Source organism: Varroa jacobsoni, unplaced genomic scaffold (genome assembly GCF_002532875.2).
Source record: "Varroa jacobsoni isolate VJ856 unplaced genomic scaffold, vjacob_1.0 scaffold_1080, whole genome shotgun sequence".
Taxonomy (NCBI): Eukaryota; Metazoa; Arthropoda; class Arachnida; order Mesostigmata; family Varroidae; genus Varroa; species Varroa jacobsoni.
In genome coordinates this window covers 380090-406553 of record NW_019213982.1, presented here as the reverse complement: position 1 = coordinate 406553, position 26464 = coordinate 380090, and the positions used below count along the sequence as shown (strand labels likewise).

Below are 26464 nucleotides of genomic sequence, written 5' to 3'. Positions count from 1 at the left end.
AGCTGGATAACTCGTCTTGTAAAAAAGAAATCTGCTCTCTTTTTGCCGATGCTTATATCGATTGTCTTCTCAGACCCAAGATGTTTTCGTGAAGCACAAATTTACCGTGTACCGTTGTTTGTTACCAGTTTGCTTGGCACAATTTAGAATTTCATAAGGCCAAACGTTGTTGAATAAACTAATAATAATCTTGCCAATTGTGAGTCTCAAAATCTTTTCCTCATTTCACCTACGAAATTCTCTTGCCTGAGTGCCTACCTACTATGCTTCTGATTAGTGACTGCATGGCCCCAAAAAACTCATTAGTCAATGCCCGCATCGAATAAACATTAGCTTTCATTTGCTAAGGCACCAACTTGCACCATTCTTACTTGCCGCCGAAGATTTCACGAGGATATTTCTCAATTAGTGCCGCAAGATTCCTATAGATCTGCGGTTAAGATGTAAGTGGTCAAAACATAATATTTTATGCCGTACATTACAACACGAAATCAGGAATTTTCCTAGAAAAATCAAGTTTGACTTGTGGGCCATAGGACGCTGGACGTATTTGTGCCCAATTTCAATGTGTACTCTATCAATACAATACGTATATATGAATTATATATTTACAATAAATATGTGTCCCGTTCCGATCGGCTGTGGATATTTAACATCCTACCCCAGTCATTCGCCAGTCTCCAGGATTTCGAAGCTATGCAGTGCTACCAATTCGGTGGCAGCGTTGGAAGCCGGATTACCAGGACTATTTACAATAAGTTGATACAGCCGGAGCCTTGGTTTTTGACAAAACGGTTGAAGCAAATGAAAGAAAAGGCGTTCGTTGAACCCAAGCGAGCGCTTCGGGACAAATTAGAACTTGTCAACAAGTTCTAGCTCTGTCATTACGCTTTTCCGATTCAAATTAAGAAGAACAACGAAGTCTGTTCAACTTATTCGGCCTCGTAGATGACCTGATGTAGGCCCTTTGAGGATTACGACAAGGGGTGCCCCAGAATCAGCGGAGATAGATCTCTCCAAAATATAGTCGTACGAGATGTCGCAACGATTGTTATCTGTGTGGGCCACGTAGGAGGGGAGGCAAATTGCTCGCGTAGTTCTGTGTTGTAAACAATAAACAAGGTGCTATGCCTCGTTGTTAGCTCGTGACGGTTTAGAAAAACCAGTTTATACCTCCGGAGTCGTGTGGGTAGTCGCGACCGTTGTATTACTGAGGCTCACGGTTCAGATGGATGGGGGCTTGCATGCGCCTCCCATGAGCACTTTTGTGACTTCATGCAGTGTGGTGACTATCGATCCGGAAGGCATAGGTGGAGTCTTCCTGAATAAATGCCGGTCGCTGCTAGATTCAAAGGAATTTCAGGTTTGGCTTAACTCAGGCTGTGTATTATCCACAGGGTCGGAAATTTCCGATAGACTCTTGTCTATCAAAAAAGCTCTCGAGTTCTATAGTAGTCTGACCGTAATTATTGAATGAGGTTGCTACTTGAAAGGTTTGGGCATTTATTTGCGAAACCAATAAACTTATAGTTTCTTATAGCTATAATGCAATTCGTCAGCAATATCGTATCTAGCAGTGGTTACATCTACAACGAGTCGTATCAGCACAAGGGGTTAGCATCGAAACAGAAGTTCGTTTACAATTGAAATACCGAGCGATGCAAGAGTCTACGGCCTGGAGACGGTGCTCGTCCAGTTTGACTGGTACGTGGAACGCCTGGTAGGTCTCTCTCAGTCGAAAAGGAGGGAGAAGTGGTATCCGTTGAGTGTTTGGCTGTTGTCTGGGTGGTGACGGAATTCCATTCATCCATACCTGTGTGTACAACGTCTTGTGGTGACCATTAAGAAGTTAGTGCGCTGAAAGACCTGCAAGGCGAGTGAAATCTGCTCCAAACTGAGATAGTAGCTTTGAAGCTGTGGGTATATGACTTGGATGTACGGCAGTGTAAAAAGGGGGCGCTAAGTGTTGTAGCTGACCTCGGATCCGCTTGTTAGATGGTAACCGTTCTTCAGAGATACGTTGTTCAGTCGTATAGTCGTCAAAGAATAATAAGAGTCGGCTAACTTTCGCTATAGGGACTCATGCCGTACCATTCCAGTTTTCGCGCGGTCAAGTCGGCGGGATTCACTCTCTTCTGTCAAGACTATTCAAGCTTTAACAAAGACTGTCCACCAGTTGACGTCTCCTTACCTCTCGGAGAGAAGTATCCAGGCGAGGATCACCGAACCATAAACACTCCTGTCTCAGATGCCCGACGAACCGCTGACGCGCTTGTTCGGAAATACAGACCTGGATTTTATAGGCCCCCTGTACCTACCAGGTACCTCTGGTCGTGCTAGTGATTACTGTAGTTCTTTCTTATTTCTCCGCTCGCCATGCGCGTAGAATAATGCCAGAATAGAGAAGAGTAATGTCAGCTATTGCGCTCTACATTTGTTGTGTGGGGACCGCCTTAGCCCACACGCAAACGAACGGACTCGTAGAGATAATGGTCCGTATCCCCACGGAGCTTTTCCCCTCGCGTCCGCTGGTTCGTCCGGCTCCTTCGTTTCCGCGATGCTCTTAATCGTTATCTCAATTGTGAATACTAGGCTTAGTAAAAGCCTAGGCGCAATGCAAACGCCATTTAAAATACTCCACGAATTCAAGGCTGTACTGCCAAAGAAAGCCGCCAGAGTCGCGATCTGCCAAAGAAGCTGGGTGTTCAGTATCAAGATTGCGAACAGAGGCCCATGGCCAGCTGAGGCGATCCTTGAGAACATAATCTCCCAAGTTAGGTGGTTCGGTCGAGGGGGTCCGTATTTGGCTTTTTTTGCGCTGCACTCCACAAATTAGGAGGACTTCTATCCATCCCTATCCAAAACCAAGTGTCGAGAAGCAGCTTACGTGGTACACGTATCGTTTACGCCGACATACGGAATATCAAAAATGACTGGGCGCGGGATGGAAGCATTTTGCCCACTATCATAGCCGTGTGGAACGGTAGTATAAAACAAAAAATGCATTCCCGGTTTCGGTCAACCGCTACTATATAATATTGTCGTTCGCCATACGTCAAACCTTGTTACTGTTTTGATAAGGTTACAAATTAGAATGTTTTTTGATAAGGTTACAAGAAAGAAAAATTAGAATGTTTTTTGATAAGGTTACAAGAAAGAAAAATTAGAATGTTCTATTTTTTATGAAGGTGCCACCACTGTGTACAAGCTGCACGGATTTTCGTTCCTACACCCGTACATCGTCATCGATAAATAGAGATCTCAAAGATTTACTTCCTTTATATGAAAAATTATGACATTTATTTCGCTCGTTACCATTTTCTTATCAACTTCTGCTTCTTCATCGTCTCTTCCATATATTCACTTATTACCTGCGCTTATCTTCGTTCTTAGTTATCGTTTCCTAGATCGTAATTCGTCGTGCTATGTATGCGCTGGTTTAAGTATATGTATATAAACATGGCTTCTTTCTTGCCCGCTTACATGCAACGTTCAACGTTCTCCCTACACTCGCTGTTACGGGCTGCCTTTTCGCTTCGTTTTCTATCTCTCAGCCTGCCTGTCGTTGATGGACGGAAGCGCATCTCCTACACTCCTCATTTTCCGACTTCCTTCGACTCCGCACTCGTTCAGTTTTCTCTCGAAGTCTCTATAGCCATTGTTACTTGCCCTTGCTAGATTCGTCAGTGTTCGTTTTCGGCTTGACCGAGGCAGAAGTCTCCTTGGCTTTCTCCTTTGAAGCTTCCGCAAACTCTTGGACATCAGTTCCAGATTTCTTCTGCAATGTAGAAGAAAGGTCGCTGTCATTTAGTGACTTGCCATCGCTCTTCGTTGAAGATTCTCCTTTCGAGTATTTGGCGAGGCCTTCATTACTAAAAACAGCCTTCACCTCGATGTTACTACTTTTGTTCGACGCTTTTTTACTGTTAGACTTATCATCTTTTTCCGTTTTGTCCTTAGGAGCCCTCGCCAACGCTAGGCTACCAGTTCCAACATTCTTTTGCGATGCAGAAGGAAGTTCGCTATCGTGACGCGATTTATCGTCGTTTTTTGAGTTCTTGGAGACGCTTTCATTGTTAGAAGCAATCTTTGTCTCGGCGCTGCCACCTGTATCCGACACTTCTTTGCCGTTAGGCTTCTCGTTTTTGTTTTGGTAGCTGCCTCCCGCAGCACCGTGAGCTTCGTCCCTTTGATCACGGTGTTCAGCAGCTGGGTTGGGGGAAACTGATGACTCCCCTTCAGTACGGTGGGAATTGTTCCTCCTCCTGAAAGGCATACGAAAACAAAGTTGCGATATCATGTCATTTCTATTTCAGTTTTGGCTACATAGGTTAGAAATGGGAGTTGTAACCTCACACTTAAAGATTTGCGCAGAATGTCATGCGTATATTGGCCCCCCTTCCTTTGTGGTTTACAGGAAACTAAATTACAATGTAAATTACAATGTTAGCTACCAACCGAAAAACTAAAGACTTTTAGAATAACTCTGCTTCGGTTCAAAATATATTATTCAGAATAATACAGACGCAGTGACCGCGCTGAACTCCTGATATTTAGAATCTATAGCAAGGCCTTGATGCTATCATCCGAACAATTGAAGAAGCAATTATCGTTGACGAGTCTGCATTGGAGTAAATAAGGTAGATTCGAATTTGGCAACTACCAATAAACAGTAGAACCTGATAGATGTACTTGTTTTTCGGCAGGTAGCCCTGGGGCAAAACGACCGCCACAGATCTGCGTAGGTAGCTTAAACTAAATGTACACGAAAAAAAAAAGCTTGTCAATCTGACGTACTCTATACAATTTTCTCCGTACCCGTGTAATGACCAAGTTCGAGCGAAATAAGTAAGTTATTAAAATAAACCTGTAAATTGTATCTACCAACTCGGCATTTTGCGGTATGAACTTGAAACCTTTAAATGTGTGCCTACTTTGTGCATGTGTTACCTATCTCCAAAAAATTCATCAGGCTTTTTAGATAAAAGAAATTTACCGAAAGAAACTTAACAACACCCGAAGGTGCAAATACGTTAAAGAACATTGAAAAGCCACATAAAGCACAAGTCTGCTGCTGTATTCTTCTCGTTGTGTGCATGGTCAATATTTGGGATACTAAAACGCTGTTTCGAATCAGTGTTGAACGGCAGTCCGGATTTTCTATGCATATATCAATTACTCATCTCTAAATCAATGATTTTTGGTAGTGATTTTCAGTTCGGGTCATTACACTTGTTGCCTAGTGACATATATGACGGCTGAAGTTTTCCTATCTGCAGTAAAGAAGTTTTCCCCGTATTAATCGATTATCACCTATCTCAGTAGTGTTGTTTTTTATCACCAGGCACTAGTATTTCGGTCATTTTGTTCTTCTTACTCTTCGCTTTGCGGTTTCTCGCTTCGCTCCGTCCTGCTTTCAGGCCCTCTCCTTTGAACAGGCAGAACTGTCAGTCAGCCAGCTAGCCAGCCATCCAGCGAGACTTAGGCTGCTGAACTTTACAGACAAGGAGCTTAAGTAAGATCTTATCCCCGCGTCATCCGTTACGTCCCATGTCATCATTCCCGCATTCTTCACCCCGGCTGCCCCTTGCCCGAATTCCTTTTTTCCGTTCGGCTTGACTGGTTTCTAGAAATGAGGGCGATTGGGGGCATCGGTGGATACAGAGACAGGCTCTTGAGAAAACTCGGCCGACAACGAAACGAACTAAAGCGTGCCAAGCTACCAACCAAGTAGCGTAAGGACAAGGAAAGAAACAGACCAAACTACCCAAAAAAAGTTTCCTCATTTCCGTCCCCGTCTACCATCGTGCACCTAAGCTGCGGGGCTTTCTAGCCCTTTTTGCTTTTCTATTTTTCCAGCTGGTCATGATCTGGTGCATTATCCAATGACTACTTTGGTTGATGACCTATTCTATCCCGAAGCCCCTATAGACATCACCTTTTCTCATCGAAATCCATCACGATTACGGCGTATCTTCTTTCCTCTTTCAAGATCTTTGTTCAAGTCCGTGACGCTACTCCGTCAAGAGATCACTGGTAAGGAACTAATAGAACAACCGGGCTGGTAGCCGGGCGTACGCCGCTGAGAGGCGATTCGAAGAAATGGGGGCGTATGAGAGAATATATCAAACAGTTCACTGCCACTATTGCCGTTGCCATCACCGTCGGCTGCTGTAGCCGCTCACTGTTGTCTTTAACATTTTTCGCCCATTTTCTCCTGGTCGACTTCAATGTTCGCGCCTTTGAGCTACCAAGCGAATCGTACGGAAGTGTCCCATATCCCGCAAAAATCGTCCAAACGAACCCTCCTTCGAAGACGAGTAGCGCAACTGGGTGATGGCCTAGGATGGCCTGCAATTTTTTTCTTTTCGTCCACTATCTTTCGCTTTCGTTTTTTAGAACTTTCTTTTTTATCTTCCTTGAATTTCCTTAGCTAACTCTAAAAGACCAAGAATAGAAATATAGAAAAATAGGTTTCTTCTTTCGGCGACGCGGTGAGCGTTTTCTTCGGACGCTTACTAGCCGTCCAATGGTCTCCCATTTCGAGTCAATGGAGGCCAACAACTAAGGTAAAATCTACGTTTCGCAAAATTCTGCCTCAGTACCTCGTGTCTTCTTTTTCCTTTGTCTGGTTCTTTCTTATTTTTCGCCTGTGGGTTTTGCGAATCTGTGTTTTTAAAGGATTATGGAAAGTAAGGTGGAGACCAAGAAAAAGCTACAGCATATCTACCCCGATAGATGATGGGAGGCTGCCATGGTTACGCTATGAGTAGCCGAAAACGAGAGCTATTACGCCCGCACGAGATATTGCGTTCGAAAAAAAATTGCGTTGGTATATTCGTCAATGCTATGCCTCTACACGGACGTGCACGCACTGTAACATGCATTGTGTGCATATCCGTGTACCTGAATCTTAAGCTTTACGCGTATGTCTAAGAAAGCCAAATGTGGAAGGATATAGGTTTGCCTGCTTTAGATTATGCAGAAGCAGAAAGACTGAGCAAATTTTTAGAATCGGAACATAGGAATTTCGTCGACAGATCGGGCGTCGGCCTGCAGGCGCGCGGTTGACTTTTTTGGGCAATGTCATTTCCAGAACGAAAGCCCGCGTCTGCCGTTTGCGGAATGAAAAAAACGAGCTCATTGAAGCCTCGTGGAGCGGAGCCGACCACAACTCCTTACTTCAAATAAAATGTCGAGTAAATTACGTTTACTCATGAGTATCTGCCAAATGAAGGACGAAATGAATAGGACTAACGGCCTTTTTCCATAGAAACAAATTAAGCTCACAAGTAATTAACAAATTATATAATATACTCCATCATGGGACTAGTGATTATGGTTTGCCGGCGAAAATAATCTAAAATTGTCACAATTGTAGACTAGTGTAATATTAATCTGACAACACATGGAAGCCGTAGGCTTTAGTAATGTGTAAATTCCGATGAATCGCGAGGCAGGAAAATATATCGGGGCAGAAATTATTAACCGTCAAACTTATACCTTGGTGGTATGACAAAATTTCTAACTATATGTAAAATAATGAATGTAATCACTTACATTAATTAAATTATTGAAGGATTGAACTAGACTCACCTTACCTTATTCTAAGGTACTATTTGGGTCCTTTTATCTGAGAAAAACAAATTAGCGTTTTTGGAATTTCAGGCCTTCACAGGTGTCAAAGTAACCAATACCCTCGTCAATATATTATCATACAGTAAGCTCTTGGAGGTACACTGGCAACGTATCTAAGCTGGCTCAACATAACCCCCGGTAAGATCTTTGGATCTATATATAGCATGACCCGTTCTTTATTATTCGAAGACATCAATGTAAATCAAATGTGTCGCCTACAGCGATGTTAACTTCAATACCCAGCTAAGTGTTGCCAGTATAAGTTGCACCATGCTTTTACGAGATTAAATTGATATGCGAAGGACATGATTTTTGCTATGCTACTTTACCCTTGCTTGCCCTTCTCCTGGTGGAAGTAATTTTTTTTGTAATAAAATGATTTATTTTGTAGTTGGCCAAGCGCTTCCATGCGTTCGTATTTTACTACTGTATCCTGTTACACAGACTGAAAACCTCTACTATTCAGGTGTGCCACAGGCACTGGCTGTATCGCTCAAAACTTTGTTACACTTACCCCCCTCAACATTCTTCGTCCGTAGCGACACAACCCCAGTTTGGCTCACTACCTTACCTACTGTCCTCTTCTCGATTCTCAGTGAGTGCACTATACTTGTATTTTGTGGTATTGCGAATTAGCCAACTCACCTGCCAACTACCATATCCCGAAAGGTACACAGGCGTGCTTTGTACCTTTTGCTTCAGCCTCTTTGGTAATACACGTACCTATTGTTTCTCCCAAGCAACGGCTCTAGAAGGTTGAGGTCGGTAAAATAAATAGGAGAGTGAAAGCCAGGCTAGTACTGAGTACGCGATACCTTTCTGAACGATGAAAGTGCAACACTTAGATACAGGCACACATACACACACAAACAAATCGACATGGAGTCATTTGGTTGCCCGCATTGCTTCGTGTGGATCGGTGTATGTGAACCAGTGGCTAACATTTGAAAGCCTCGGTTGGAGGGCATACACTCATAACAAAGAAGACACGTTGTCTGTCATTACCTCATGCATACAAGAGATTAATCAGTTGGCCCTTTGCGTTCCATTGCCTCTGCTCCTTCACACATTCTACTTTGGCGCACACATGTATCGCCGACCGCTCACCGAATAGAGGTATCTATTAGGTGTAGGCCGAAGTAAATCGTTAGGTCGGCATAGCTGTGGTAGTAGATGAAGGAAATTGACACTCGTAAGTACAAGGAACAAGCGTGCCTTGCTAAAACCCGTTCTCGGACGCGTCCTAACGGTTGTGGATAATGGCTAAGTGTTCCTGGAAATACAAACGTAGCGTAGGCGATAGTGTCCTGCGTCTACAGCCGTCAGTGTACAGACGGCTTTTTGCTGCTACTATTGTTTAAACAGCAGCTTAGGTGCAGAATGTGGGTTGTTCTGTTTACGCGCTAGGCATAACATCCGTCTCCCAAAGCCGAGGAAAGTATGAACCCCAGTAGGTTCTACGGCACCTGGTGGCATGTGGGCGAAATAACCAGTTTTTGCTCAAGAAAGTGGTGAAGGTAATCGTTGAGAAAAATGACTTTTAGGCGTTGCGATAGGCCTGACCTAGGATAGTGCACGACAGACTGACAATAGAACACATGGACATTTCTTGACTGTACAGGGCCTAAAGACCTGAAAGAAAAACTACGATGGGCTTAGTCTGCAAGTGCTAACACACGCACGAACAAAGAGGAATCTCGTAGGCATGAAGGTTAATGATGGCAGATACGGCTAATTTGTTTAAGGCGCGAGAGCCCAACACCTAATGACAATTATAAGAAGCATTGTCATTCTAAATTGTAATCAATCATGAAGGTAACTACTTCCCTTATACTCTTATCTTTTCGCAATATTATTGCATAGACTGCGGGTGTAACCATAATAGCTAAGCTTCATAGATGAAAGATTTGCATTATCGCCATGTCGATGAAGTTTATTAATGACCAGTTCCCCATTAATTATTGGACATTCAAATGTCGTGGTAGCGTTTTTCGCGTTCCGCGTTCACATTATTATCGTGTTCTAAAGTTGAAATTGGTAGTTGCCCCTTGTGAACCAGTGAGCCTTCTAAAGTGCCATATTTTTGACTGCAGAAGCTGGAAATTATGCGTGTTAGGTTATGGCGCATACCTGTTGAACATTCAAAAGTCCCGACACAGAGTTCTTAGTCGAATAATCTTCCAAGTGTACAGTGCAGCGCGTCGCTGAGTCTCCACCAAGGCCTTTTGTTGTTGCTGTTCACTTCGGACGTGCTTGTACCGTTCAGCCGATCTGCATCGCGCTTTGTTCTGTACCAGCTCTGGACCCGTATGAGGGCGACGAAGCCTTAAGTAGCTCCCCAAAAGAAACGACAGGCACCAGATCATCGCGTCAATTAACGTCTTCCTCTGGCGCATCTTTGTCAGGCAACAATTTGACCGAGGCTGTACCAACGTAACTAGGTAGCGCTCAAAACGACCCATGCAGAGAAACTAGCGCCGACGTTGATCAAACAGCAGCTTTCAATTCTAGTAGACAATTGAATTGTGTGGTTCGTGAGAGCGCACACAAACGGAAAATCAACGCCACAGATAAATTTTACTTGCGAAACCCGTTAGAAATGCAAAACAACAATTTCGCGTTATGGTTGCACGGGGGGTGTAGGGGAGATGATTGAGGGAACAACAGCGTCGGCCTGTGAACCTTTTTAGCCAAACCGATGTAGTGAGATTTCCAGGGCACTGATTCCACGCCAAAGATCTGGTGCAATTCACGTATGAACGAGTAGATAAGAAGATACAAGTAAAGTAACGGGTCTCTCTATATTTCATGATATTCCAGTGATCAGACAATGTCGAACACTGACATACAACTAAGGCAGGCAGGGGATCTAGGGAACATGAGATCCTGTCGGTCTTTTTTTAATCAGTCAGATTTAAGGTAATTATAGTTCTAAGGGAAACACAGAAATAAGGTCGAGCCGAGCTCTGACGGACCAAATTTTTTTGGAGTTCACCGAAGTTCCACAAAATGGCGAGAAAAGCTCCAGGTTACCATCTGTGTTAGAACGTCATTCTTTTGCTGTAGGTGTCAATAGACGAGCTAAAGCATACAGAATTAAAACAGTGTGTAAGAACCGTGGCCAATCTTGTTACATGGCTGTACATTGTAAGAGTGCATCTAAATGTATCAATTGTATGTAATCAAGCTCATTCAGCTATGTCACCTCGAGCGCATGAAGTTAAGAAATGGAAAGCCTCCATGAAGTATCCACCACTTCAGAGAGTAAAATCCGAGCATTTAAATAAAATCAGTGTTAACGTGGTCGAAAATCCTTCATCTGGCAGCCCTAGCTGCTACTTCAAGAAACTGGGCTGGTCCGTCTGCGCATAGCGTATCGTATCGTATTGTATCACGCGTCGCATGCCAGCGGAAGACTACCGAGTAAATCTTCCTGGTAAAGATTCGACCAGAATCAATTCCGCTCGTAAAGCCTAAATTGAAAATTGTCAGGCGTCTCAAGAAGACATCGTACAAACACTTAAGCCCATTTTTCAGTGCTCTTGTAGTAGTATCTCCATAGTAGTAGTAGTAGTAGTAGTAGTAGTAGCAGTAGTATTTAGAAGTAGTAATGAATCCAGAAGTTGCTAAAAGGTCTTTTCGATGCCCTCATAGCTGATGTCTGCTATATTCAACATCAGCATCTATTTGTCTAATTTACTATAATAGATTTATTATTAAATTATATTAATATAGGAAAGTGTCAAGCTTTGTGTAACATCTACCAAAAGATTAGCTTTCCTGTGATTCATATTGAGGCTGGGCCGGATGAAGGATTGAACTCTGGTACAGTGGTTGTAAGACATAGTGAAGATAATACCAGCCAATAGTATTTCTACATTCAGCTTCTTCGCCTATGGCTGTGAGCCAAACGTCGCGATGGCGTGGTGGCCATCTTTGTGCAATCATGTTGTACAGACAATGACAAAACTCCGTAGTGATAATGTTCAGGTGATCCATCTTTGAAAAGTACAATGTCAACTCAGTGATTTTGTTGACAGTAGCAACATGCTTGATTTTTTTTTAATGTTTTACTCTTTTTTGTATGCTGTTCGGTGAGCCGAACGTGTATCTTCTTGGTCGTCTTTCGAGTGAAGAAAATAATTGCGATGTTATTAACAAGATTACTCGCCCATTTACAAAAGCTTGAGTCGGCTATATAGCTGTGACATTCCTATGATCGGCCTCCACCTTTACCATGATTTTGTTGTTATCTTGCCTGAAAAAAGCGTTTTTTTCGAGCTGATTTTCTGAAAAGCCAGTTATGTTTCGGCTACGTGGCAGCCCTTTTGTGATCTTGTTTGAAAATCTAACGCAGAATATTGGCTGGCTGCCACTCTATGATGCAAGCTCGGCTTTTGAAGCATTCTAAAGGATCAGTTTGATAGAGTACGATAGACGTTTCACTGCGGTTGACGTCAAGAGTTCAGGTTATAGATCCGATATTTATAAAGCCTACAGATGACATCGAAGGGTGCTGCACAGTGATGTAAAACAGCTCAGTGCAATGGTCCTCGAGGATACAGAACAGCCTTGCGCCTTGCTAGGAGAACGTATTTGGAAGGATTGATTCGCAATATTCAGAGACAATAATTTTAGGCTATGGATATTTAACGGAGAATCTCGTAGAGATGACTTCCAAGTGGTTCTTACGTCTGTGCTTGACCTTGACTCTGGCCAGCATCTCCGAACAGCTTTCACTTCGGGACGATTGGCTCCGTTACGGTGACTTCTCTTGACATTCAGATAATGATAGAGCATCGGTTTGGCAAACGATTGGTTAAATTATTCCAGATTCGAATGGTTCTACAAAGTATTAAAGCTGAATAAGGATGTCGAGCTGCTAATGTTTTGTATTTTCCTATTAGATTGGAAAATACTAGCAAAGATGCTTGTTAGCCAAGAAAAAAGCTAAACCTACCTGGGCTGCAAATGCTATTCAATATCTCTTATGAAACAGATGTCCGAGACTTTTGAAAATCTTATGGTTAGGATATTCGATTTTCCTGACCTCTTCAATTCAGTGTTCGAAAATTTGAGTCAGTTGAGGTGGCATTTGCATACCGTTAACAGAAAATCACAGAAATCATTAAAAAGAAGCAGGTCAAGGCTACCTTGGTATTTTTAGATGTGGCGGCTACCTTCAACCGTTTAACTAATTCAGTCTCCTTGCGAAGTTTATAATATCTGCACACCGATAGCCATTGGCTGCTTCAAAGCATACCTTTCTGGAAGACGACAGGTAGAAAAGACTAGACGCGTGGAGTCCTCGCGAGGGAAGTAGATGTTTGAAACAGCCGAGGGTCGGTTCCCGGGTCATGCATGTTCACCGTCTGTGTGAAGTTTTATGCTGCCTAAAATCTCGATGGATGGCCATCGCTTATGCGGATGATACGTACATGCTTTTAGATCTTCAGCCTACCAGCAACATAAGGACTACGCTTGGATATGTGGAAGAGGCTACTAAAGCTCTCATAACATTTAACCTTGTAGTTAATGCAAATACGGTTGGACTCGCATTCCCGTTCCGCCGAATAATCACCAATATATCCAACGTTGTACCTGGTACGAAGTGACGCCGAAATTGTAGACTTGTTCGCGGACTCAGGCATCTAACTAATGAAGGTTTTCTGGTCTAAGGCACTATTGCTGCCAGTTTCGCGTATGAGGTAGTGACCATTTGAGAATACCTCATCTAAGACTATATTCAGAAACGAATCTGCTTCAGAAGAGAATATACAGCACGCATTTTCTATTGCTTGTTTTTAACACGTCAAGGAGTATCATTCTATCGGGAGTCTTCTCCCCGTATGCTGCCCATGCCAGCCCCTTGGACCGTCACGCAACCACGTTCGAAATTCCCTTTGTTACTAACAAATCTAATAGGTATGCTCTCGTGTGCCGCTGACCTCTGTTAGTCTTGAGTTCTATCTGCCGAAGAAAACTAAGTTACTCAAGTCAGTAAAAGAAACTGTGACGCAATTTCTGACATATAGATAAGATGCAACATGGAGACCTATGTGAAAGCAGTATGAAAATTAATAGTTTGTACAACTCATTATAACGAGGCTATATTAACATGACAGTTATGGTACACATTTTTGTTTGTGAAATCTGGTTTCTGCATTTTTTTTTTTTGCAAGGACTTGAGCGTTGTCAAAGCCGCAGTTCTACAGGCAGGTCAGATGTTTCTGTTGTATTATTTGACGTGAAAATATGAGACACCAAATATGAATAGGAGGGCTTCCGATATCTGACGCCAAAATCTAGTATGATAATAGAGAGGTATTTACAAAAAAAGAAACTTGTGACTGAGAGTCGAAAATCACATTCTTGTTCGGACAAACAAAAACTTAAGACTGTTAGCTTTTGGTTTACCAAAGATGCGACTATATAATCGAATCCTGCTTGGTGGGAAAGATTCTGCTTTCGACTGGTTGATAGTTTCGAAGTTACGCACCCGCTGCTGCCACATATTCACTAGGTATTTTTGATGTACGCCCTTGCGAAATGAGACAGTACCCTCCTGTATGTTCGTTGATCTCAATGGCATCGATTAACCGACAAAGACAATAGCACCTATACAAGGGTAATGAGATATAAACGAGGACAAACATTTCTACCCTTAAGCGAAAAGGGACAAATGTTTCTGCAAAATTGATAGAACTGATGATTATTTATAAAATCGAATTTCAAAAAGCGGTAATACAACCGAAACGCGCATCAAACAACGACGTCAGCAATAGTATAGAGGTAAGTTCAGATAACAAAAGTATGTCTACTGTTGTCTGTTACTTTCTCAACTTCCTGCTACACCGGTTTCCATTCATGTCTATTCTTTATCAACCCTGTTTTACTGAAAAAGTTAGCGTTCACGCATCTACTTTCGTCCGTTTGTTTAGAAAAACCAAAATCAACATACTGCTTCTTTCCTTTGGATACTAAATAAACCTTGCAGTTATTAACTGCCTCATTGCCGTCTCTAGCGAAAATAAGTAATCTTAATTGACACCCGTGCGGCTATATGTGAATATAAGAGATATTCTCATTCAAACTTCAATAGGTAGATGGATAATTCTGGTGAAATCTACATAGCTACATAATCTCTAGAGCCAAGTATATATGGCACAATTACAATTGGCAGTCAAATGGACTTCGCTGAAGTGAACGATCTCGAAATTGTCTAGGCCGTAAGCGCCATATGGGTCCCGTGTAAAAACAATTATTGGCCACTGACGGCCCGCTTGTCGCAGGGGGTAGCATTAGCATCATATGTTCTGAAAGTGTACGCTCGTATCAGTTGTTTCACGTTAACTTTTAGGCCCGCCGACGATGAACCTTTGTGCGCTCATCGTCGCATTCAGTTGGGTTGCTATATTCTGGCATTATTTAACAGACTAAATGGGGCGTCACACATTACAGGCTTTTATTAGGACAACGAAGTAACTGAATTAATGAAGTTGAGTAAAACGTAAATTGTCGAAAACTTTTTATGCTACGTATCGTCGCCCAATTCACAAATCAGTGAGTAAATATCTACGATTCACTCCTCTTTGTTTCGTGCTCGCCGTTCATTTGTTAAGAGATATAATTTATAGGAGCTGTCAGGTATGAGATAAAGTATTTTCCGAAACATGAGAGAGTTAACTAAATATAGCCAAGTTCATCAACCGTAAAGCGTCTTCAGACTCTTAGATGACAGAGCTAGAGATTACCCAATATAGCATCATGACGTTTTCTCCCTTAGTCAAACTCTGACCTGGTTTTCTTGGTTTCGTGGGTTTTGTACTCGTCAAGCAGATCCTGATACTCCTTCCGTTGGCGCTCCTTAACTTCAGTAAAGTGAACTTCGCGATTTTCGTCACATATTTTACGCACTTCTTCGAAGTCCTCTGGAGACATAATATCCTTCAGTCGGATCTCGATGCGTTCGCGATTCTTCATAACCTTTCAATTGAACAGTTAAGACTGAGTTATATAGGAGGTTATTCGCAGCAAGCAAATTAGACGCTGGTCAGGAAACCTCTTCCACGTCTTTTTTTAAATAAGAAAAGCTAGAAACGTAGCGACTGTGAAAACCTAGCTAATGCAAACTCTTCAGAAGCCCATTCCGGTCAAACCCTACAAGCTTTTTACATAAACGAAGCTAGATATTCCGAGTATACAACTCAAATACATCCTAGTTTCTGTTCCTGCCTCGCTATGTCAGGACAATGGAATTTCGTTGATGTATATTTGTATTTACGGCTTTACGACTAGAACATGCTTGAGCAAGAAGCATACTCCCCTTCTAAAAATAAAACCATAACCTCAAATCGTAATAGTCCAGATGGGCTACTAACGCTGAATAGTCACCATTGGGGTATTTCAATTTTCACTTGGGGTGTATTATAGAATATTACAGTGGCAAACTGAAGAAACGTTCTTGTTTTTTTTTTCGATGCGGCGACGATTTACCTGGTATTTCCTACGGCGATTGTGCTCGAGATCGGCGATCATAACTCGGTAGGAGCATTGGTCGAGTAGGCGTACCACTGCTCGGGTGTTTCGGACGTGATCATTGTATACGCGATGACTCCTTATACCGGTAGAAAACCAATAGCAACGCACACGAGCAAAAAAATAGCTCGGTAAACAGAAATCGATACGCGATAAGCGTTTGGTTGTATAAAGATATGCGGGAAGTTATGATATTTTAGCAAATGTTCAATAAGTTTAATTGAACTTATCCGTGAAGTTGAATTTAATTGAATTGAACTTCCGTGCGCTAAGGGAGGACCTATTATCGTCGGCCCTTATTAACTTAACCTACAACAAGTTAACGCACATTATGAGTGACATGATGCTAAGAATGGCACAGCAGATATTAACCTGGGATTCTTTCTTAATGAGTTGCGGCTAGACGCTACCTTTAAATCTTCCAATGTTTTCCTTCTAAACTTTTCCCTCTAAAACGAACCTGCACCTCAAGGAAGAAGTTACGCTTCGTGAACTCAAGCTAAGCTTTTGCTTAATAGTTTCTTACTTATTGTTATGTCTGAATACGGCTCGATAAGTGTTTACATCACGAGGGCAACGAGGTTCGTTGTTACCTGAGAGCTAACTACCGACTGATGCATAATAAATTTCAAGTTAAATGCAAAATACATAGACAAACAAACGCTCACGGAACTCGATATCGGTCAAAATTCGACATACTTGGGTACCATCATCATATTTGCGCAGCGAGTGAGAAACGCGACATTGTTGGAAAAGTCTGCGAACTGAGAACCAAGCTTGTTATATCGAACCATCAGATTAGCGGTTTTCGGCAGATATTTTGATTTGACCCTGCGAAAAAACCATAAGAAGAAAACGATGAGTGGGAAAATACGTTAACTGAAAACACGACATCTACGATACGTTTTTCGATTAACCTAAGAATATGGTACGTGAAACTACGGAACAAATCAAATAGAAATTCCTTGATAAAAATATTGATCCTTGATAGATATTACATGTTATGCAAGTAAGGTTGCGAACTGGAAATGAGAATTATTATTTCGTTCATCTACCAAGTGAAGCCAGAATGGTACTTACGTCTAACAAAATAGATTTGTAAAAAAAAATCATGTGCAAACAATTAAATTACCGTTTGCCGTTTGAATGACATCGACAGATTGCTATTATATACACTCACATAGGAGTATTTTAAAAATAAATATTTCTTTATTTTCTCTTCGCGCTTTGACCTTTTTCGTACAAGCGCTTCGAATTACTGTGGATCCGCGTAGTCTCTCGAAGCCCACAAATGAAACCCATCATCCCATTGTAAGTGCAACAGTTTTAAATAGGAAGTTCGTATTTGCTATCGACCACCCGAATTCTGATAAAGATTCATATGTATCTACGGCTCGAAAACCCCGAATTAAAAAAACTAAGGGCACAACAGCTGTAACAGATGCTGTAATAATGTGCACCTTAAAGGTTTGAATTGTACCTTAAAAATTTACGGGAAGCACTGGACACCTGTTGATATTACAGCTAGAACTCGATATATTGTTAAGGTTCATGCGATAATATAAAATGGCCTAAACTGTAGCAAGACGCCACCCATAACTTACACCGTTTTATAGTTCACATTTATATAACAGTTATCGAACATTCTTCAAGAGATTTGCGTTGATTACGTCCGGTAGTTGAAGTACAGCCACGAATTTCGATTTAGACCGTTGGCCCCACGCGAACGCACACTTAAGCACTCGTAAACATACTATCCTAGCTAAATGTTTCTAAATTATGCGTGATATGTCCATAACCGTTACGTCTCACTAAACCCTCGACGGAGACGATGTTCCTGAGCATCGATCACTTGCACCGGAAGAGTTTTCGATGTTGTTATTGCTACCCCCGACCTCGTGTTTCGACTCTTGCTGCTGCTGCCGTCGTTATCCTTTCTAACGGTCGTTGTTGTGATAAGTATTTCTGGAAGTATCGGCGACTGTCATTGCTGTGGTTGTTTCTGTTGTTGCTAGGCCTTGTCCCGTTGTGATGATCAGCCCGTTGAGTGATTTTCAGACGATTTTTACGAACGTTCGCGTCCACTATAACCAAAGTTGCTGTTCTTTACATTGGTGTCTGTCAAGACGACGACCTTGCTAATCTTTGATGATCTACGGTCATTGCAATTTTGACTAGGATCCTGTTGGTAGTTATTCTCTGGATAAGAATTAACCATGTCAAAAATTAAAGCCGAAGTCGGCTCGTGATGTTTGGCCGCCAGCGTCTGAGCAATGCCACGAAAATTTTGCTACAATCCAACTAGAATGCGTTCTTTAATCTCCATTATGTTCATTACCTGTATCAGTAACTGCTTAGCCAAATCTTTCTTGCGGCGGGCGTATCTATCCGAAGATTCGTTCGTGAGTTGTTTACATGCTCGGAAGTCTTCCCAAAGCACCTGTTCGCGCGTTTTCATAGCTGAAGGAAAGATAATTTCCACCCTTTGTAGTCCCCAAGCTTCAAACAATGTCCCTCGTGCCACTGTCTAGCTGAACCACGCAGCTTCCCTCCCACTACCGACAACGTTAACCCATCAATCCACCGACCAGCGCTTCTAGCCAACTAGACCTGTTCTAACCAGCCCGAAGCAGTATCTGGATCACCTGAGGAATCGTCTAGCTGGGTCGAACGATGCTGTTCCCAAGAACGACTGTCTATTGTGTTGTGCACTGTTTGCTAACTCTGGGGTGAATGGCACCGATTGCGAAACGATGTCGTCCCCTAGTGAGGGGAGTGAATAGGCCGCATAAGGGGCGGGGGGTGGGGTGGGGTGGGGGGTGGGGGGCATCTCTCGCGGCATTCCGCCAGCAAACATTTGCGCGCTAACATCTATCATCCATTATAATACCGTTTCACTAGCCACTGTTTTTCTTCTCTCTGTCTCTATCGAACCATTCGTTGTAAAGTAACGATACGATTGAGAAACTCACAAGCTTTAATAGTTCCATTTAATAACAGCATGATTTTGAATTCGCTGCAACTGCACAAAGGGCATATCCTTGTTAGATTTCCAAGTAACTGATATAGTTGTCCGCTCGAGCAGTCTCTTCGTCCCGTTCCGTGTCGAATGGTAGATTTACGCGTCTATCAAACCGACAAGCGCTGCGCACTTTCGTACGAACGACACCCACCTCTCAGCTGTTGCCGCACATCCGCTAGAACTAAATCCGCAAGAGTTTTCTCGATGGCTGGAGTCTGTTAGACGTCGTCACTTCGACACGACGCTGAATTTCAAAGGTCTTACCATTTGGCCATACTCATTTCGGCGTTAAAAGAGAAATATATTCTTCTCTAGTAATACTGCTGATTCACGCAGATCTCCAAACGAATATTACTAATCCACCCGTGCTACGACTGCGATCATTTGCGCTTCCCTGTTCCTTTTCGAGAACGCCTCAAGCTGAGTGATCGCCATGTTGATTCAAGCATCCCTTACGAGAAGGCCACACCGGGCATAATGAACTGGTATCAAGAATCCATTTTGCAGACACTTCGAGAACGGACCGATTTTCATTGATATAGTATTTGACTGAACCTTAGCGACTATTTAGATGAAAACAAAACAAAAACACAGCTAAATATTGTCGGTGTTATTTATCAAGACCGCAACAAACAGCATGGGCTGTTTCTATGTTGTTTATATATCGTATTCCCGTTTAATCGCGGTCTTAGACGCTTGAACAAAACGCTCTTCTAAAAATCAGATCATGTTTACTGCCCCTCTAGGATATTTGTTTTCTAATCTATTTACTTTATTTATTATATTTATTTACACATCTTAAGATCGTAGTAGAAAACAACACTGGGCAGATGACGGGCTAGCGAGTATTAGTACGTGGTAGCAAATATCAACCACTTCGATCTCTTTCACAATACTGAAATCGATTTGAAACCCTTGTTTTTCCTAATTAGCGTATTGGTATTACGGCTACAGCGTTTTTGTTAATAACATTATCCTACGATTCTGAATCCTAAGTACACGTAATCTCTTCGAGTACCTCATGTAATAGTGATAGAGGGAAATTGGATCATTAACGAACTCAAACTTAATTGACGCCGGCTCATACCTAAATGTATAGTTAAATGTTGCGCTTGATCTCGATATAGTCATTTTGCGTATCTAGGTGCCCGTAGAGACCTACTGTATTGTTTCTATGCGTCTCAAACAGACCAGGTTGAAGCGGAAAAACTAGGCAGGAGTTCTGTTTTTGACGGTCAAAAATTCAACTTGCTGGACAAGCGACGTCCGAAGTTCATCGAAAAGTAACAAGCGGGTAAATCAATAACTTGATTAGAATGAAAGAGTAGTTCCTTAAGTAAATGATTACTTTAATTAACAAAGTGGATCTGGCAGCTGGACGCTCTCAAGTTGTGCTCTCTGTGCTACCGATCCATATGCCGATTAGGAATCTTCTTCCTTAATTTCGTAATTACTAGGAACGTTGGGGTAGTTTTTATCTCAGTATAAAACGAATGTTTTCAACATTACTCTAAATGCATATAGAAGCTTCCGTACATAAAATTTTCCGTGTCGTAAACGTGGCAAGTTTACCAGGTTCCGCATGATAGACGGATCACGAACATAATCCTTAAAGAAGCATGTAGTTTTCTGAGAAGATTGATTGTTCTGTACTAAGAAGTGCATAAGAGTACTTTATAAAAGAAACCTTATGATATCACTAAATACTTATGCGAAATAGAGTCCATGGTAGGCAATACTTGCGACTTTGGATAGAGCCGCGCCCGATGTAGTGATATCTGTTGTTGAAAAATGAGCACCCATTTGTCGTAATTGAATGGATCACACATAGACAACAGGTCAGCTGTAGTTTTAGCTGGACATTATTATTGAGAACCGCACTTTCAATGGCTGCCAAGAAAACCGGGGAACTAAAACATGTCGAAAAACGTCTAACTGATATAAACTAAGCCACAAATCGAAGCACCGTACCGACAGATAAGGCGTATATTGTCAGCATTGACCCCATAGAGCTTATCCCATAGGGATATAACTTAAGCCCATGATTAAAGGTAAAGTATCATTCTGTTCGTCATTTGAGATCCTCCGTTACTAAGTAAGGCGCCTGGTCCAGGAGGAGCATTCATCTGCCCCGTCCGCGTTGCTAGCGCGGCGTATCTTCCCAGAAAACGAATTAAGAGAGAGACTGTCTAAGATAAGGCAAAAAAATACCCAATATTGTCAATTAATTCCCAATATTGGCAATTAATATGTGAGTGGTGTCCTGTAGCTCCGCAAATAACGTGTTTTCCTCCCTAAAATCAGTTTGTTCCGCGCCTCAACTTGTCAATGTAGTCTTCGAATTATTTTATTGAATTTCACAGCCGCTATCACAGTTACCTCGCGTTTCCGACTGCTCGATCCCTTCCAGTATGGACCAAGCAACGCTAACTGCTCATTTGTTTACTGTTACGTTTTAGCGCCTTCAACACCTTTAGGCCGTTATCCTATTTTCCTACCTAATCATATCTTGCCACGCATTTTTAGGCGACCAGGCTAGGCTGGCACACCAGTAATTGGTAGCGCTGGCATACGTAAGGGTAGCGATGCTAATCACCATTGAGTCAGTCACCATAAGACAGTGAGACAGATATGTACAAGCGGCCACAGAAACCTAAATAGTCGACTCGGTGATCGTGATACGTACGTAAGGTTCCTAATCATGCGAACTAATACATTAAACACTTATCAAGGTCGGTAGGTTCACTCCGCGAATGACAAAAGTTGTGACACAATATTAAAGTAGGGACAGAGGTCGTGATGCTACGTGGCGAGCTTTCAAACACCAATTTCATTTCATCAGATAGCATGAGATATTGGGTACTAAGTAATCAGAAATCTTTTGCTAACGACGCCCTTGGTCGAGCTATTGCCGTCGACATCAAAGACTTACCCGAGCGTCTAACATTTGCAATGTAGTTACTGCAAATACTCTACCGAGCCAAAACATAGGATACACCATATTCGATTGATACGGACGTATAGATCGCTAGGTCAGCAGTAGCAGCAACAAAGGATCCTCGTTTAATGCTATAGATTGACATCGCTGAAAGGTCCACTTTTCAACCAAATTTAGATTGGGAAAAGGGCGATTGCTCGGCAGAAAAGCATTGTTCGCATGTAAAAACAGCACAATCCAGCCAGTGTTATACAAACTTCACTGCTAAATCATCTGCTACTATACATTGGGATCTGTTTGAGTAGCTGTATAGTGTAAACCCACCAGGTTCCACAGAACACCGCGAAACGAGTCACGCGCGTAATCCTGTGTGAATCTACAGGGCTCGCGTGTCGTCTTCTAGACAAGCGCAGTGCTATTGTATCTCGAAATAGGAAAAAGATTACCTCGAAAGCCTGATCTGAAACAATGTAATTACCAATTCAAACGGGGCACTGTGACCGGCATTTTTCTAATTTACAAACGATATTTTCGACACTTACTTTTCAAGTTGTTGAAGCAATTGCGATCTGTATCATCCACTAGTTCAAATGTTTCATTTTTTGAATGGTCTCACTGCTAAGTTGTGCACGTTTGTGGGTGGATATTTCATACTGATATGCGTGCTATCGCAACCGCACCGCCGTTAAAAATACACTGTTGGGAAACATTGCGATCTGCTTGGTAATGAATGATTTCGCTCTATCGTTTTAGGCCTTCGAAGAAAATCTCGACAAGAAATAGATTTATTGTCTCTGAAAAACCCCCATCCTAGTATGATCACGTATGGCGTGTGTAGGTACTAACTTTTCGCGGAGTCCCTGACTAAGTCCATTTTTACGAGTTCTTCGGGGCTCACGAGCTGTACTGGTTTCACCAAGTTGAGCACTATCGGCCGGAAGGCCGCCATTAAATTCAGCCTCTGCAGCGGGCGCTGGTGGATCGGTGCAAACACTGCTGGTTTGAATACTGGCCTGCCCTGCCCCTTTAATTTCGCCCTCAGCAGATTCATTGTTGCAGTTTGGATTCTCCTTTACGGCTTGTTTTGGCAATGCTGAATTGCCCTTGTCCACAGAGTTCTGACTGGAAAATGCTGCAGCGGGCTTCATATCGTATCGTTGCTTCGACTACGCAGGCGTGATTTCCTTTAGCTGCCAATCGAGACTTTGTCCTTGTCGCAATATACCGTGCGCCGCTTGTAGGTCGATGGCAGTCGGTAGCCTTTAGGCCGCCCGTGACTCCTGGATGTAGAGCAACTCGCAGGCTAAGCGCCTTGCTCGACCGTTCAGCGATAATCGTTCAGGAAAGTGCAGGAACAGGCGACAGTGCAAGGCCAATTATGCAAGTCAATTTGTAGTTTACGTTCACCACGGGGTGGAACGGAATGTTGATACTAATAACACCGTTACATACGGCCCCATAGATACTCCTATATCGGATAGACAGGGAGAGTACGAGACAGACCACTTGCAGGATAACCGAAACGTTCTATCTTTTTGCTTGATCTAATTTGGTTTCTCGTAGCGCATTATGCTAGGTATTTATGTATGTACGCCTGCCTTACGGTCGCGAGTATTCCACTGTGGCGCGCACAAAGCATTCATATTTTGGCACCCTTTGACTGTTTATTGTTCTGGTACACAATACGTGGGTACAATTCTCAGCCAGTCGCTGCCGCAGCAACAGCAGCTATCGTCTAGTTCGTCGCTTAGGATCCAACGATTAGGCGGTCGACCATTCACTGTCTAAGCGTGACCGATCCAACCTGCCACCGACACGTTTTTCAAACGCTTCTACCGTTGCGACGGCTGTGTTGGTAACGATATTCGTCTCTTGCTGTTCACAGTTCACTTGCTTTGTTGAAACCTGCCGATGTTGGCTCCGTGTTCGCTGATATCCTCGATTGTCATTGCCGATGCTGTTGCCGCAACAGTACTTCGTGTAGAGTTCCCCACTATTGGCCGCTTCGGCACAAGTTTCTTTAGTGCCCTGGCGGCGCGGCGCAGAGCGGACCTGATCCGCCTACAAGGCTTTAGTCAGATCGTGAACGAGATGCTCGCCACCTGAAATTTCGCAAATGGGCTATAGGCATTGAATACGAACCGACGCTATCCGCTTCGAAACTGGACGCTCTACAGTCGCACGGACGTAGCGACACTCCACACGAACGATAAAGCATCACACACGTACGCTTACCACACACATCATCAGATAGATTATATATATATATTAAAGGAAAAACGGCAGACACTGGCATCCGCACAGACACACGAGTTCACTCGCTAACGCACCCACAAAAACACGCTCGCAATAATAGCTACTGAAGTGGTAGCAAAGTTACATGTCTATACATTGGTCGCATGCAGGGCATCCGCTCGAGGTCGAATATCAAAATTACAGACGCTCAATACACCATGACGCCGTTGCTGGCGTTTTTCTGTTCGAATTATTTGCTTAGCTACCAACTAACTATCTTCTAGAAACAACCCTAGGCCAAAAGCCTGACGGCGTCATAATGCTTTTCTAGGGAGCAGCTATAGCGATGAGTGTGACCGCAGCAATGATCACTGCAGCCAATGTGGAGAAGAAATATGGCCTAGAAAAGGATTAGTTAGCCTTCAGCATTTCGCGGGGGAACAACAACAACGGCAATAACGATATGGACAATAAGTAGTACTGAGAGAACTATTGAATGAACAAAGTCGACGGCCGCGGCCCCGAGACAACCAGCTGTTAGCAAGCAAACGAACGATCGAAACGTCCGCCTGCCCATTGGCGTTCGTTTGTCGTCTACTTCTTACGTACATGCATGCACACATACATACATCTAAACTAGCAGTAACTTCTCTATTTCTGGGAAGCAAGAAGGACCAAAGTGTTTGCCGGCCCCATCCAGTAAAACCAGCATTAATAACAGCTAACTACTAAATGACTGCTGGTCACTTCGCTCCGTCTATAATGCTGCTAGGGTGAATCGGTGAAACAGTTACGGCACTGACCGAGCCGATATGTATATTGTACTTTGTTGGATTTCGCTACATACGACCATATTCGACTACGCTAAGTATCTTGTCCAGCCAAGCTACGAGGATAAACAGTTCAGTTACCACGGGGGTCGACAACACCCTGCCTCTTACAGCATCGCTCAACGGCAAACGTAATAACCGCAACCTGCCCCATCTGTTTGTACCACTTTAACTGGGACAGTGGCAAAACGCGACTGCAACACCACTACCGAAAAGTCTTTGCATGTGCAAAGAGAAACAGCAACGATTGATTGTTCGAATAGTTGTGCGCGTCATTCTCAGAGATCATCACATCTCGCCATGATTGGCCGTTACACCAAGAACATGTATTAGGTAGTATTCGTTCAGGCTCTGGAAGCAGGTGGGCAGGCGGTCAGCTACGGGCACTAGCAGAAAATAAATGCTGAACTCATTGAATAATACAACAAATAATGTTAGTGATAGCCTATCTTCCCCTGCACCGTTGCCGCTTTGATACAGTCACAATAGATGGAACGGTCACTCAACAATAAATAGTAGATCCTCAATGTGGACGAAAGCTCGAGTAATATGATTTTTCTGGTTTCGACCGGAAGTCTCCGGCTGTTCGCAATGGTCAGTTGCAGAAGCCTCGTGTCTTGCCCTTGTCAAATATTTAACTATTGCTATGTCTATCCGACTTGGTACAGAATTAGCACAACACAGAAACAATTAGCATTTACGACGAACGAGCAGAGGCGCGTATCTTGCGACTGTGGACATGTCCTATAAATAGGCACGGGATGCCTGCCGACGGAAATCGAGGACTGTCGGAGCACTGCAAGTGTCTATTAGAGAACGATGTTGTCCTTATCAAATCGCGTTTACTTGAGCAATGCTGGCCCCTTTTCTTGTTCTAGGTGTCGTTACAGCAATTATTGCTGTTTGTCTATTGTTCAGCAATAACGACGACTTCCTCATTCTTCGTTTAAGCGAGCACCGAAAACGTCGGCAGTACCCGTAAACACCGAGTATTCTGCATGATAGGTCCTAGCAAAGGTCTCTAGCGCACGACTTTCTACTATTGAGATGTTTCCGTTTACTGCTACGCTCGTTGCTGTTCAGCTAAAATACGTTGATGTTTCTGCGCGCTTTTCTTCCAGCGTTATTGGAGGCAGCACTGCGATATGACTGCGGCACTGCCGGCGGATGCAGTACTGCTAGCCGCAGGAGCGCAGTTCTAACGGCGGTAGTAGTTCCTCGATGTCCGTTCTTGGCCAAAGAGTGGCAGTTGGTTCAACGATG

General features: G+C 43.0%; 1 protein-coding gene and 1 long non-coding RNA gene across 5 annotated transcripts; one reads left to right on the top strand and one right to left on the bottom strand.

Moving 5' to 3' along the window:
* The first annotated feature begins 85 nt into the window (after positions 1 to 85).
* LOC147752690 (uncharacterized) lies at positions 86 to 3524 on the top strand. The gene is made up of 2 exons (XR_015313422.1): positions 86 to 3109; positions 3147 to 3524. It is a non-coding gene; the product is annotated as an uncharacterized LOC147752690 (long non-coding RNA).
* Positions 3269 to 26464, bottom strand: LOC111266393 (uncharacterized). Of its 4 annotated transcripts, none has more exons than XM_022843852.2 (6): positions 25283 to 26464; positions 22983 to 24238; positions 16876 to 17007; positions 16135 to 16255; positions 15437 to 15624; positions 3269 to 4265 (listed from the first exon to the last, which is right to left on the bottom strand). In XM_022843852.2, the coding sequence occupies exons 2-6, from the start codon at positions 23282 to 23284 to the stop codon at positions 3662 to 3664; spliced, it is 1347 nt and encodes a 448-aa protein (XP_022699587.1). In that variant the 5' UTR covers positions 23285 to 24238; positions 25283 to 26464; the 3' UTR covers positions 3269 to 3661. The 4 variants fall into 4 exon arrangements, with proteins under 4 accessions (XP_022699587.1, XP_022699588.1, XP_022699590.1 ...); XM_022843853.2 differs by having other exon boundaries at positions 25709 to 26464; XM_022843855.2 differs by lacking the exons at positions 22983 to 24238; positions 25283 to 26464 and adding exons at positions 17781 to 18260; positions 18515 to 18922.